General features: G+C 41.5%; 1 protein-coding gene across 2 annotated transcripts in view; it reads right to left on the reverse strand.

Moving 5' to 3' along the window:
* LOC138738768 (plastin-2-like) overlaps nt 1-13687 on the reverse strand; it is a 95115-nt gene that overhangs the window by 11119 nt on the left and 70309 nt on the right. For both annotated transcript variants that reach the window (XM_069889658.1, XM_069889657.1), the window contains exons 11-13: nt 8688-8766; nt 4611-4725; nt 1565-1698 (exon numbers count right to left, since the gene is read on the reverse strand). In XM_069889658.1, the coding sequence (XP_069745759.1) occupies nt 1565-1698; nt 4611-4725; nt 8688-8766 (328 nt within the window). The remainder of the gene's footprint in view (nt 1-1564; nt 1699-4610; nt 4726-8687; nt 8767-13687) is intronic.

Consider the following 13687-nt stretch of genomic DNA (forward strand, 5'->3'; position numbering starts at 1 on the left):
ATAATTAGATTTATATAAAAACATGACAAAATAATGTTATTTTCATTTGGAATGCATTTGAAATCAAATTCAATTGGAAATACTTTTTAAAAAGTAGCATTTTCTGGGATGGTGAAACTGATCAGCTAACTTTCAAAGAATTCTCACAAGTTCAATGGGCTGGAGGTTTTTTACGTTGTATGATAGTATGTTAACAAGAAATCAGTTCAGAAAGTTTAAAAAACATAAATTTAACCCTGAATTCAGAAGTTGTTCTTTAAGAAATGATCATTACAAGAACAGACTTTTGAGGGGGTAGTGAATCCTTGATATGATGTGATGAACTGTGAAATCTGAATCAATACAGGCTAAATGTCCAAAATGTTCATGTCTTGTAAACAAAATGAAAGGGAATAATGTAGTGAACATATTATCAACTTTATCACTTGTGGGAATTAACTCCTTTAAGTTTTTCAACAATTTCTATTCTACCTTACCTGTTACAGAAAATTTCAGGAAGATGATTGTCAGAAAGCAACAAGATTTATGTCAAAAGCTCTTCATCAGATGAAAACCTGCTAAGATTTTCTAGTGTTTTCTGTTTCCATTTCAGATTTCCAACATTTGTTAGTTTGTTATTTCTACTTTGTGCACTTCATAACTTTGGTCAAAAAAAATGTCTGGGTATATATTTTAAAATGTCGTAGTTTTAAGTATTCTTGAGATCAAGTTCAAGTTCAGATTTATTGTCAGAGTACATACAACCCTGAGATTCTTTTTCCTGCAAGCCAGGCAAAATCTCTGTGCATTTGTAGTGTAAACTGTACTCAAGAAAAAGATACATATACAAAAAAGAAATGCAAACCAAGAAAGAAATGTAAACAAACTATGCAAATACAGAGAAAAAATATTCAATAATAAATAATGTGCAAACCAAGTCTTTAAATGAGTCTCTGATTGAGTCTGTTGTTTAGGAGTCTAATGGTGGAGGGGTAGCAGTTGTTCCTGAACCTGGTGGTGTGAGTCTTGTGCCACCGACACCTCATTCATGATGGTAGTAGTGAGAACAGATAACTGGGTGGTGTGGATCCTTTATGCAGCTGCTCTCCAACAGCAGATTTCCATATAGATTTTCTTAATAGTGGGGAGAGTTTTGTCTGTGATGTACTGAGTTGTGTCCACTACCTTTTGCAGGGCTTTCTGCTCAGAGATATTGGTGCCCCCTTACCAGGCCATGATGCACCTGGTCAGCACACAGATTAGTGAGAAAATTAATGGAAAGCACCTAAGTGTTCTGCTGTTGGGTGTAAATTGGACATCCAGTAGTGGAAAATAAGTTGGACTTCAAACCCTTTTCAGGACCTTTGTGTGGGGATTTCCAGGATTAACAGCATTCAAAAAAAGCAGAATCCTTCAGATGTTCTAATGGCAAAAGCTACAAGCAGTGATGTAAAATCTGGACTGTGTTAAATGTAGAAAATGTAACTAATTAGTAAATGATCCTTTTTCCATCCATCATCAGTTAGACCTCATTTGATACCATTTTTGCCACACTTATCAATGTAATAAGTTAAAATATACTCACCTCCTCATTAATTGCCACAACAAAGCTAAGGTTAACATATGTTTGCCTTCATTCAGGTCCTGACCTCCAATGCCAACAAGTGAAAACTTGGCTTTGTTCTTTCCAAGATCAACTGCATAATTACAGTTTTCCAGCTGTTGAATAATATAACCTAAACATTAGCAACTCTCTTTTGATGCATCATTTATAAATTCATTTTTCCTTTAAGATGTTTTTTTTTTAGCCCAAAGCTAAAGCTTCATACCAGAGCTTCATAAAAATGGGGCTTGATATTTTCTTATCTGATATTTGTGTTCATTTCAAGTTTCTTTGCTCTGGGTTTGGGACAACAGCTGTAACCATGTTACTCCAGTGATTAAAGACTATGGATATCAATGAACTCAATTCCATCACCCTGCTTCTACCATCCCACTAACTGCTCAAATCTAAACATTCTGGATTGACGTCTAGTCCTCTGTGCCATAGTGCTCTGGATGCAGCTGAATGTGTTGAGGTGATGGTTGATGTGACTGGCAATAGGGACTGAGGGTGAGGTCACCCACCAATCTATTTTACACTGTGGCATTGGGGCCAGGGAGCTCTCACAGCATTCTCCCCATTCCCACCCTTTTCCAACACCCAATTCAATAAATTTGAATCAATGAAAGACATCTTGGAGGAACAGGAGTAGACCTGTGGTCTCTTGAGGTGGCTGATCTGCAGTCTAATACCAAATACCTGCTAAAAACTGAAACATTACCTATTTTTCTCTCTTTACTTATGTTGCCCGAGTATTTAAAGTGACATAAGACTTCCATAATATCTTTGATGAGCAGATAAAAATCTCAGAATTACGACACATCAAAATTATATCACCTTCTGCATGTTGAAATGTTTTCTAAAACCTTCTGGGAAAAAAAAGCTTTGGCTATCTATTTGGATTATGACAGCTGGATCACCCAGCAGAAATAATTTCTTACCCTGTTCTCAGTAACAATTTAAAATGCCTTAATCTCCTGCCTTCCAGATAATACAAATCTACTTTACAATTTAACCTTTAAAGTCTAGGTACCATGTGAGAAAATCTATGCTAAAACAACCTTCTCCACCCCAAACCCCACCAAAGGCAATCAATCCTTCCAAAAACAAGTTGCCCCACAACTGAATATAGCACTTAAGTATGGTCTAACTGGGTTTTATTCAATACTGTAGTAGCATAATTTCTTAGCCTATTGTAGACCTGGCCAGGGCTTTTTAATTGCTTTAATTAATTGTCTGGACTTCAAGTGTTTTGGATCTTCTATGTTCCTTGCTTTTTACCATTTAATTACTAATCTGTCTCCACTTCAGATTGGATAAACTCATATCTCTATTTACCACATTTATCCTCCAGAAATATATATATATATATATATATATATGTATAGTAGATTAATGACTGGTATTTATGCTTTCCTCGACAGAGGAAAGTTTATGCATTCCTCTGTGCTGCCCATCTTTGCGTTACCATTCAAACCCAAGTTGAGCTGTGTTCTTAAAAATATTTAATAAATTGCATTAATGTAAATAATTACGTACAAAAGTGAATTGGTGGTAGTGGCAGTTTCATTTACACAAACTAAACAAAAGTTGCAGGACTATGCAGACAGAAACTAGAGTAAAATTAATTGGGTAGTCTTTCAATAAACTGGTAAAGAAGAAATTATCAAATTGATAGATATTATCTGGAATTCTTGGGCATAAACTCTTAAATTTCATTAGATCTTATCTTGAAGGGAATTAAATAGATGCATGAACAATTTATATACAGTATCATGGTGTGGAGAGTGAACCTCAATGTGGGAATTAGATGAAGTGATTCTAGACCCAATGGACCAAGTTACATTTAAGTAACATTTAATATTGGGCCAGACATATTCACAAAGTTCCCAAAGTGTTACAGTTTTGACAGCTAGTGAGCCTGTGGAACTCACTGCACAAAAGGGGGCCTCATTGATCAGAAGTGGGGTGGTTGTAGTGAGTGAGAGGAACAGCTTTATTGGCAGAGGCCAGTGCAGCTGGAGAGGGGACCAAGTGATGCTCGTTCTGGATTCACATTAGGAAATTACTCTTATTTTTTATAATTGATTTGTCAGTCATCTTAATATGAAAGTTAAATGCTACCCTTTGTCATGATTAATCTTGTTATTGTTTTCTATGAACTTTTTTTGTGGATCCACAATGGGGCCAGGGCATGGTATCTTTTTCCAAGCTACCCGCGTGACACACTAAACTCAGTTTTTCACTGTATCTATGCACATGTAGCAATAAATAATTCAAGTTGGTTTTAAAAACTTGTTCCAGGTAGTTTGGGTAGGGATGCAATTTAATGTAGGTGGCTGCCCACTCATTGAGGTAGAGTGGCTTTCATGAGTCATATGATCCAGAACGGAACTGTAAACTTTTCTCAGTCAGGGAGACTAGTCCACAGTAAATCTTAGATTTTCTGCCACGAATTCAACATTTTCATTCAGGATTTGGCGATAAAAACGGAGAATGGTAAAACCCATGGAATGCTTTCAGTACAATGTTAATCATCCTATCCAATGGGGTGTCTAAAACATTTACAGAGAAAGATTTAAATTTTCCCACATAGTAAACCCCCCCCCCCCAGTATCCAGCATCTATAGGGAATGCTAGATGTCAGATAAGTGAATTTGCTGGGTGCTTGAAATTGCATGTTGCATGGATTGGCGAACTGACCACTAAGGATGTCAATTTTAAACACATATTTTTTACCTATTTGTTTTTTGTGATTTTTTTTTCTGGTCATTTGAGACTGCTAGTTGCTTGAATTCTGGATAACAGGGATTTTACGGTATATCCATATTTATTACAGATGTGTACGAGATGGTCCGTATGGTTGCTGAAGGCCCCTTTTCTCTGCTGTACGAACATTTGGCTTTGGGAATGTCAGGTGATCAGATAAATACAACAAAGTGTTAAAACTGCCTTAATCTCGTTGATATGATTGTTCTGATATATCCCAAAAGAAGTTGCAATCTTTCAATAAAAGATTCACACATACTTTCTTCATGTTAGCACCCAGTTTAGGATAAGGTGGTTTGTTCACCCGACTCCAATCCACAGGGACCTTGATCTTTTCGTAGAGCTGCAGAATCACCAAGGCATCATCCAAGTCACTGAAACAAAATGATGTGCAGATAATTTGTATCGTATCCAGAGATATGAGTGAGATACTGGAAAGATGACAGAGTGACAGTGTAAGCACGCTCTCTTGTGTTTAAATATTCTGTTTATTGGAGAAAATGTGAAATGAACATTGAAGCTGCAATCACGTCTGATGAGGGTGAGGATATAGTGATATATTTAGGGCTAAAGTACTCAATCCAAAACTGTAATGTTCTTGTTCAATATCAGAAGGGGAAACAGATACATTAACCTTGTGCAGAAACTTCAGCAGTTGGGGCACCAGATACACCAATGCATATCACAATGTTTCTTCTTTGATACAAAACTTAGACATATTTTTACTATTGTAGTTTATACAAATTGCAACATTTTTCATTGTAGTAATTGTAATAGTATTTTTAAATATTATATGTCATAATTGTAATTGCAGTTTTTAAAAATTTATACTATTGTATCTGTATGGCTGTACCAAATAATTTTGGTGCATCTGTACATTGTATTTATATCAAAATCAGAATTTAATTCTCCCTGCTCCCATCGGGAAAAAGGTACAGGAGCCTGAAGACGAGCACTCAGCGGTACAAGGGGGAGCAGGAGAGCTGGAAAGGGGAAAGGGGAAAGTTGTGCGGGTGGTGGGGAAGAGGAGAGCAGGTAAGCAGAAACCGGAAAAGTCTCTCCAGCCAGATGGTATTAACGTCAACTTTTCCGGTCTGCCTGTCAGCCACAAACGAGCCTGCAGCTGACGTGGACATTTACCCCCTCCATAAATCTTCGTCCGCGAAGCCAAACCAAAAAAGAGAAGACCTTTGCTATATAAAGGACACTGTTTGATCTGCTGAGTTTCTCCAACATTGTGTTTTTACAATGAATGACTGATGATAATAAAATTATTTTTTTATTAAATGCTGAAGACAAGAGCAAAATAACTCACAAAAATTCTAATTCAGCTTGCTATATACAAACCGAGAAATAAATGCTGAATGACACTAGCTTCAGTCCAAATATCTGCTTTTAAATCTGCTACATGCTGAATTGATTTAAGACAATGGAATACCAAAATGAAGATTTTCATTTCTAGGTTAGTGTTTGTGGAGTTTGTGTTCAATGCAGTTTGTTTTGTAATTAGTTGTGTGTGATGCAACCTGTTCTGTGAAACTTGATATCTTATCCTCATAGATCATGTGATTGTGGAAGAATTTGATTCAAATGAAATAGCGGCGCCATCTAATGGCAATAGTGAATAACAGTCCAATTCCTGAATTTACCACAAAATAACCATTATACTTCTACCCCAATTTTGCAAAGCCATGTAATTTTTCCTTAATATTAATGCTTCAGTAAGTTCCAAACAATATTATTATTATCTTCAATGTACTTAATGTTGTAATTAATACAAACTAGCCTATTGCGTGATTGATTGATTTGGCTTGGCTTCGCGGACAAAGATTTATGGAGGGGTAATGTCCACGTCAGCTGCAGGCTCGTTTGTGGCTGACAAGTCCAATGCGGGACAGGCAGACACGGTTGCAGCGGTTGCAAGGGAAAATTGGTTGGTTGGGGTTGGGTTTTTCCTCCTTTGTCTTTTGTCAGTGAGGTGGGCTCTGCAGTCTTCTTCCAAGGAGGTTGCTGCCCGCCGAACTGTGAGGCGCCAAGATGCACGGTTTGAGGCGATATCAGCCCACTGGCGGTGGTCAATGGGGCAGGCACCAAGAGATTTCTTTAGGCAGTCCTTGTACCTCTTCTTTGGTGCACCTCTGTCTCGGTGGCCAGTGGAGAGCTCGCCATATAACACGGTCTTGGGAAGGTGATGGTCCTCCATTCTGGAGACGTGACCTACCCAGCGCAGTTGGATCTTCAGCAGCGTGGATTCGACGCTGTCGGCCTCTGCCATCTCGAGTACTTCGATGTTGGTGATGAAGTCGCTCCAATGAATGTTGAGGATGGAGCGGAGACAAGGCTGGTGGAAGCGTTCTAGGAGCCGTAGGTGATGCCGGTATTGCATGATAATGCCAGACTAAAAGCACAAGATGAGCCAGGAAGATCATTATCATTGTATTCAATCAAAGTGTTATCTGGCTTAGTAGCAGAAGGTTGTGGGCTAAAGTTCAGAAGGTGGTTTTGGCAGCAGTATTCACATCAATGACTTTCGCAGTTGGAGTAAAGGCACTCCCACAGGACACCTTCCATGCCAAAATCTTCCAGGATCTTGACCCAGCGATGAAGAAACAGCATTGATAATTGATAGATGCCCAAGTTAATGTGCAAAGAGAGAGAAAGTAACATAGGGTTTGGGGTCCTTGCGTAAATCTAGCTGGCGCATGTTATTGATTTGAGAGGTGCTTTAACAAAACCTTAACAAATTACTGCAAATGAAATCTTACATATGGCATACAATGTGGCCATGGCATGCCACTGGTAAAAGGAGTAAGGATTAAAAGTGGTGGAAGAGGTATCAATTAAGTGGGCTTCTTTCTTCTGAATGGCATTGTTTCTTTAGTATTTTTGAACTGCATTCATCCAGGTAAGTGTAGAATATCGCACCGTGCTTCCAATAAATGATAACTCACAAGATGATGATAGTGAAATAATTGGGCTATCAATAATAGCAAAACTGTTAGTCTAGAAGTGGTGTTGGATTCTCTCATGTAAGGGACTGCCATTGCCTGGTACACATTGTCACTTACCACTGCTCTGCCTCAGCCTGAACATTGTCCTGTTTTTGTTATATGCAGGCATGAGCTGCTTCTTTATCAGAGTTGTTGTTTGCAGAACATTGGACTATTATTCCAACTTACAATGGCAGCAAGGTCATTGATTAAATTTTCCTGAAAGTTATTGATGAGGTCCTTGTTTACTCTTCACATGGATGTAAAAGATCACAGCATACTTTAAAAGAAACATAGACTTTATTCCCCATCAGGAGATCAATATCGATTTTTGAATTATAATCATTAAAATCGGATACCTAAACACCATCACACTGCTGTACATGGGGATCACCATGGCCAAATTGGTTATCCATTATACAGGTACTCCCCAACATATGACCATGTTCCATTCTGGATGACCAGTCATATCTCAGAATGGATGTATGTCAGGGAATTGCCCTCCCTTTGATACTGAAGGGTAAAATGATTGATTTCCCTCTGTTCTCCATCTCTGAATCCTTCTTGTTCTCTCTGTTGCTACAGACCCTGAGCACCCTGTGAACTCTACTGGCCTCTAAAATCTATCTGACCGTCAGAATATTGAGCAACAGAATCAGAAAAAAAATGGGACACAAGGAGTTAAAATGCTGTGAAATACCTTAACATGGCAGCAACCAAGGTCAACTCTCACAAGAGGTTGGCCACCAGCCAATTATGGTGGCCACCATAGATAGGCCCAATTTTCACCGTAATCATGTAACTTTTATATTTTTTCTTTTTAAAAAAAATTGGTCATTTATACGGATGGGTGTAAGTCGCATAGGTCACAAGGGGAGTACCTGTATTCATTAGAGTAATGATTACACTTCAAAAGAATTTCACATTTGTAAAGTACTTCTGGATTTCCTAAAATTAGACTATAATAATTTATACTGAAGATTACCTTGGAGCATCAGGCATGAACAGATTCTACATGATGTTTGCAAAGCTTTTAAGTGATCAAAACATTTTTAAACATGGTTGATCTGAATCTCCATCAGATTAACTTGTTGTGAATTACGTACATGCCTCTAAATTCTATAAAGTAGGCACTCCAACCAGTGTTTAAACCTGCGGTTCTCCTTTGCAGTGAGAGAAGAAGTGAGTCTGGGTGAGAACATGGTTGTAGAGCTTGAAAGCAGCAAGGAGTGCTGAAGAAGGGCTCAGGCCTGAAACGTCGGCAATATATCTTTGCTTTTTATGGACACCGAAAAGACGGCTGAGTCCCACCAGCATTTTGGTGTGTCTTTATTTATTATCCTCACCTGTACAAATGATTTACACGAGGAGTCACACCAAGCGAGTTCATCCAGTTTCTGAAGGTCCTTTCCTCTCTTGTTTCTCCTACATTTAAAAAATAATAATTTTTCTGAATGATTCACAGAATTATTGAATCAAGTGGAAAATGCATTTAATTACTAACAAAAAGGCAGCAACAATATGACAACACAAGATGCAGGAAAGGAAGAGTGCCCATGAACTCTGCCTAGATGAAGAAGTAGTTGAAGTGTGTGCAGGAGATCAAACATTGGAGACAAGCAAAGGCTCTGCTTTAACTGGCAGAATGTGATGTGGTACTTCCTCAGGATGTGTTGCAGGGCTGCAGACCGCAAACAACTATCCCACCCCCACCTCCCAAAGCAGGAAGTTACAAAAGGATACAAACATATGACATATGGAGTTGGGCCATCTTTATCATTCGGACTTGAGTGATTGAAATAAATCCCAATTATTCAAGTCTGTCTTTAGTCCAGTCACCTACATCTTTAGTAATCTACAATTCAACTTTTCCAATGTTTATATTTTCCCCACAGCATAAACTTTACACAATATTTCATCCCAATTACAATTTCAGTTTAATTTTTATTAGCATTATTTATAACTTCACGGGAGTCGCAGACAGCAGACATTTAATCATCACGGAGGATTTAAAGGGTCAAAGCACAGACCATTTAAACACCACTGGAGTTACCAGCATCAGACCCATGGGCCTGATAAAAAAGACCTGAGCATGTGGACATAGAGTGGGGCTACAGGTCAAGCTGAGACGCTGGAACCTAAGGCTTCTGCTCCCTACTATCTTGGCTAACGTACAGTCCTTGGAGAACAAACTTGATGAACTCCAAGCTAGACTTCAACATCAGGGAATGCTGCATGATGTGCTTTACAGAAACATGGCTAAATGCAGACATTCCAGGCATGGCGCTGCAGCCCAAGGGCTACACCATCTATTGCGCTGACCAAACTCCAGCATCCGGAAAAACCAGGGGAGGTGGCGTTTGTGTCATCACCAATTCATCGTGATCCACAGACATGATGGTCATGTCCCAGTCCTGCTCCCTCGACCTGAAACATCTGGCGATCAACTGTCGCCTATTCTACCTGCTAAGGGAGTTCACTGCCATCATCCTGGTCGCAGTGTACATCCTGCCCCAAGTTAACATCAGGATGGCATTGGAGGGACTGAGCACTGTGATAACCAGACACGAGATAGCACATCCTGATGGCTTCCCAACCATTGTGGGAGACTTCAATCAGGCCAACCTGAAGAAGTCTCTGACAAACTACCACTAACATGTCTCATGCAGGACCAGGGGAATCAACACACTCGACCACTGCTACACCACCATGAAAAACACACACTGAGCCATACCACGACCACTCTTCGGCAAGTCTGATCACCTGGCTGTACTTCTATACCTGGCGTACAAGCAGAGACTGAAGACCACAATCCCAGTGGTGAACATGATGAAGTCAAGGGAGGCGGAGGAATGTCTGCAAGATTGCTTTGAATCGGTGGACTGGAACATATTCAAGAACTCATCCAGAGACTTGAATGAATATGCAACAGGTGCCATCGGGTGTTCCCCAACCAGAAGCCCTGGTTGAATCAGAGAATTTGCAACTTGTTGATGGCAAGAAGGAGCAGGATCTTTACAAGAAGTCCAGGTACAATCTGGAGAAGGCCATCTCTGAAGCAAAGTGGCAATTCAGGAGGAAGCTAGAGACAGAGTGTAATGTGATCAATGGTACGTGGAGACTTGTGAGGAACACAAACATGCTTTTATTAGCTTACAATTAACGACCAGTATCTACAATTAACGACCAGTATCTACAATAGTCCTCAGGTAAATTGGAGGTAAGGCAGGAAAACGGTTTATATTGGGACCGATGGGGGCGGAACCAAAAGGCGATGTCAGCCATCTAATCTATACATAGATAGTGAATTCCTGTTCACTGCATTTACTCCTTCCTTCAGAAAATAACCTGTGGGGAAAAACTGGGTCCATTTTGTTTCTCCTCATGTGCTTTTTCAGCAGGACTGGTCCTGGTCTCATTAGCCATGCTGAAAGAGTGATCCCCTATGTGGATTTCCTCAGGGATGCAAACATTAGTTCATGAGGAGTTGCATTGGTCACAGTGCAGAGAAATTATCTTATGGAGTGGAGCGTGGTGGGCAGAACCTCTTGTCAGCGCAAGTCTGGAAGGCCTTTAGAACTGAGGGCCAATTTTATAGACTTCCAAACCTTTTCAACTTGTCCATTCCCCCAGGGGTTGTAGTTACTCGTCCTGCTTATATCGATGTAGCTCTTTGCTCTTAAACAATGAGCCCTGGTCGCCATGAATATAGCTGGGATACCCCAACATAGTGAAAATGGATTGCAGAAGTCTGATGACTGTGGTAGTGGTGTCTGGACAGGGGATGGTGAACGGAAAACGCAAGTACTCAACGATAATGTTAAGAACGTACACGTTTCCGTTGGTGGAAGGTAGGGGCCCCTTTAAATTGACGCTGAGTCTTTTGAAGGGGCTGGAAGCTTTTATCAGGTGCATTTTGTCAGAGCGGAATAAGTGCAGTTTGGATTCAGCACAGACCTGCCATGACCTAGTTATCTCTCTGACGTCTTCAATAGAGAAGGGCAGGTTGCGTGCCTTGACGAAGTGGGCCATGCGGGTGATGCCCGGGTGGCAAAGCTCGTCATGAAGTGACCACAACTGGCTGGTGTATGTAGCAGCACAGCTTCCTTGGAATAGGGCATCTGGAGGTTCATTGAGTGTACCTGGCCAATACACTTTCTCATAGTTATAGGTGGAGAGTTGAATCCTCCATCTGGCGATCTTGTCATTCCTTATTTTACCCCTATTTGTATCATTGAACATGAATACTACAGATCGCTGATCAGTGAGCAGAGTGAATTTCCTGCCGCCCTGGTGGTGCCTCCAGTGTCTGATGGCCTCCACAATGGCTTGAGCCTCCTTCTCCACTGACACATTTCGGTGCTCTTGGCCTTGCAAGCTGTGGGAAAAGAAAGCTACCAGCCAGCCTGCCTGGTTAAGTATTGTGGCCAGAGCTATGTCGGAGGCATCGCTGTCGACCTGGAATGGTGAGTTTTGGTCCACCGCATGCATGGTGGCTTTTGTGATATAGCACCTGACATAGTTAAAAGCCGCCTGGACTTCAGCCAATAAGGGGAAGGAGGTGGATTTTAAGAGAGGGCAGACTTTGTCAGCGTAATGAGATACCCACTGGGTGTAGTATGAGAAGAAGCCCAGACATCTCCTTAGTGCTTTCATGGTCCTTGGGATAGGGAGGTCTAAGATACGGTCAGGGTCTGGGCCAATGATGCCATTCTCCACCCATAACTCAGGATAGCTAGAAGTTTGGTCCTGAATATGCACTTACTGACATTGTACATGAGGTTCAGGGATTTGACTGTGTGGAGAAACTTCTGGAGATTGGAGCCATGATCCTCCAGGTTGCATCCACAATGGTGATGTTGTTGAGATAGGGGAAGGTAGCCCTTATCCCATACCTATTTATCAGTCCAACTGCCTTTGGAAGACTGAGACCCCATTTTTAATACCAAAAGGGGCCCTCAGGAACTGATAAAGCCGTCCATCTGCCTCGAATGCATTGTAGGGATGGTCCGCAGAATGGATTGGTAACTGGTGATATGCAGCATTCAGGTCGATGGTCGAGTAGACCTGGTACCGCACAATTTCATTCACCATGTCCAAGATGCATCCAGGAGAGTGAAGTGATTAATAGTTTGGCTATAGTCAATCGCTAGCCTGGGCTTTTCTCCCCTTCTCACGACTACCACCTGGGCTCTGCTCCCCTTCTCACGACTACCACCTGGGCTCTCCACGGTCTGTGGCTAGATTCAATAATTTTTTTCCTTAAGCAGCTGCTGTGTTTCGGCTGTAATAAATTCTTGGTTCCCTCGACTGTATCGCCTGCTCTTTGTGGCTATTAGCTTACCATTGGGGGTTAGGTTCTGAAACGGGGGGTGGGGGGGGGGTTCAATATTCAGTGTGGAAAGACCACATGTAGGGTCTGGATTTTGGGATCTTCCGTACCGCACTGTGATTGGGGGAAGTGGGCCGGAGTAATCCATGGACACACTTTTAAGGTGACACAGGAAGTCTAGGCCCAGCAACACACAAACCTTTCAATACATATAGTCGGAACTTGCAAAATTATGGTTAAGTGTATAATACAATAATCTTTAATAGTCACCAAATAAGATTGCGACACTAGATAAATATGGTAGTCCATGGGGTTAACCTTTAAGTTGTACCACTGAGCAGTCGTAGAGTTTATAAAGCTCTCCATCGAACCAGTGTCTATTAAACAATCCATCAGATGTCTGTTCACCTTCACCTCCATTGTCAAGTTGCTCAGCTGGTGGGGTTTCACTTGGTCGAGGATGGCTGATGCCGGCATCTCTCCCCCTGCCGATATCATCGTGATCTGAATGCTGGAAAGATGGCATCAACTACGAGGAGTGGCAAGATGGCCATCATTTCCGCCGTTGCTTCTCTTCCAGTAGCAGTTCTCACTACAAGGCGCAGCAAGATGGCGGTGGCAAGCAGCATGGAGAGGAGGGGGTCCATACCTCTGGGCTTGGGCTTGGGGTTACGACTGTTCAGGGGCTGTGCATGCGGTAGCCTTCCTGTGGTTCCTCTTTGTCCGACAGACTTTCGCCCAGTGTCCCCTCTTAGCGCATCCTGGAAACATGGAGTCTTTCGCATGGCATCTGGCGCGGGAGTGTTTGGCCTGTCCTCAGAAGTAGCACTCCTGGTTGCGTGTGGCCACGGTAGCGGTACCTGGGACAACTGTGCTCCACAGGCCTAGCTTTCCGAGAAGGCGCCGCTTTCATTAGTGAAGTGGTCCACTCCCAGTTGGGCCTGTTCAAGGGATTTCACCAGATCGAGGATACTGCCAAGGTCCTTCTTCCCCAATCCTAGTAGTCGCTGCCTC

The sequence above is a fragment of the Narcine bancroftii genome, chromosome 7 (assembly GCF_036971445.1).
Source record: "Narcine bancroftii isolate sNarBan1 chromosome 7, sNarBan1.hap1, whole genome shotgun sequence".
Classification (NCBI taxonomy): domain Eukaryota; kingdom Metazoa; phylum Chordata; class Chondrichthyes; order Torpediniformes; family Narcinidae; genus Narcine; species Narcine bancroftii.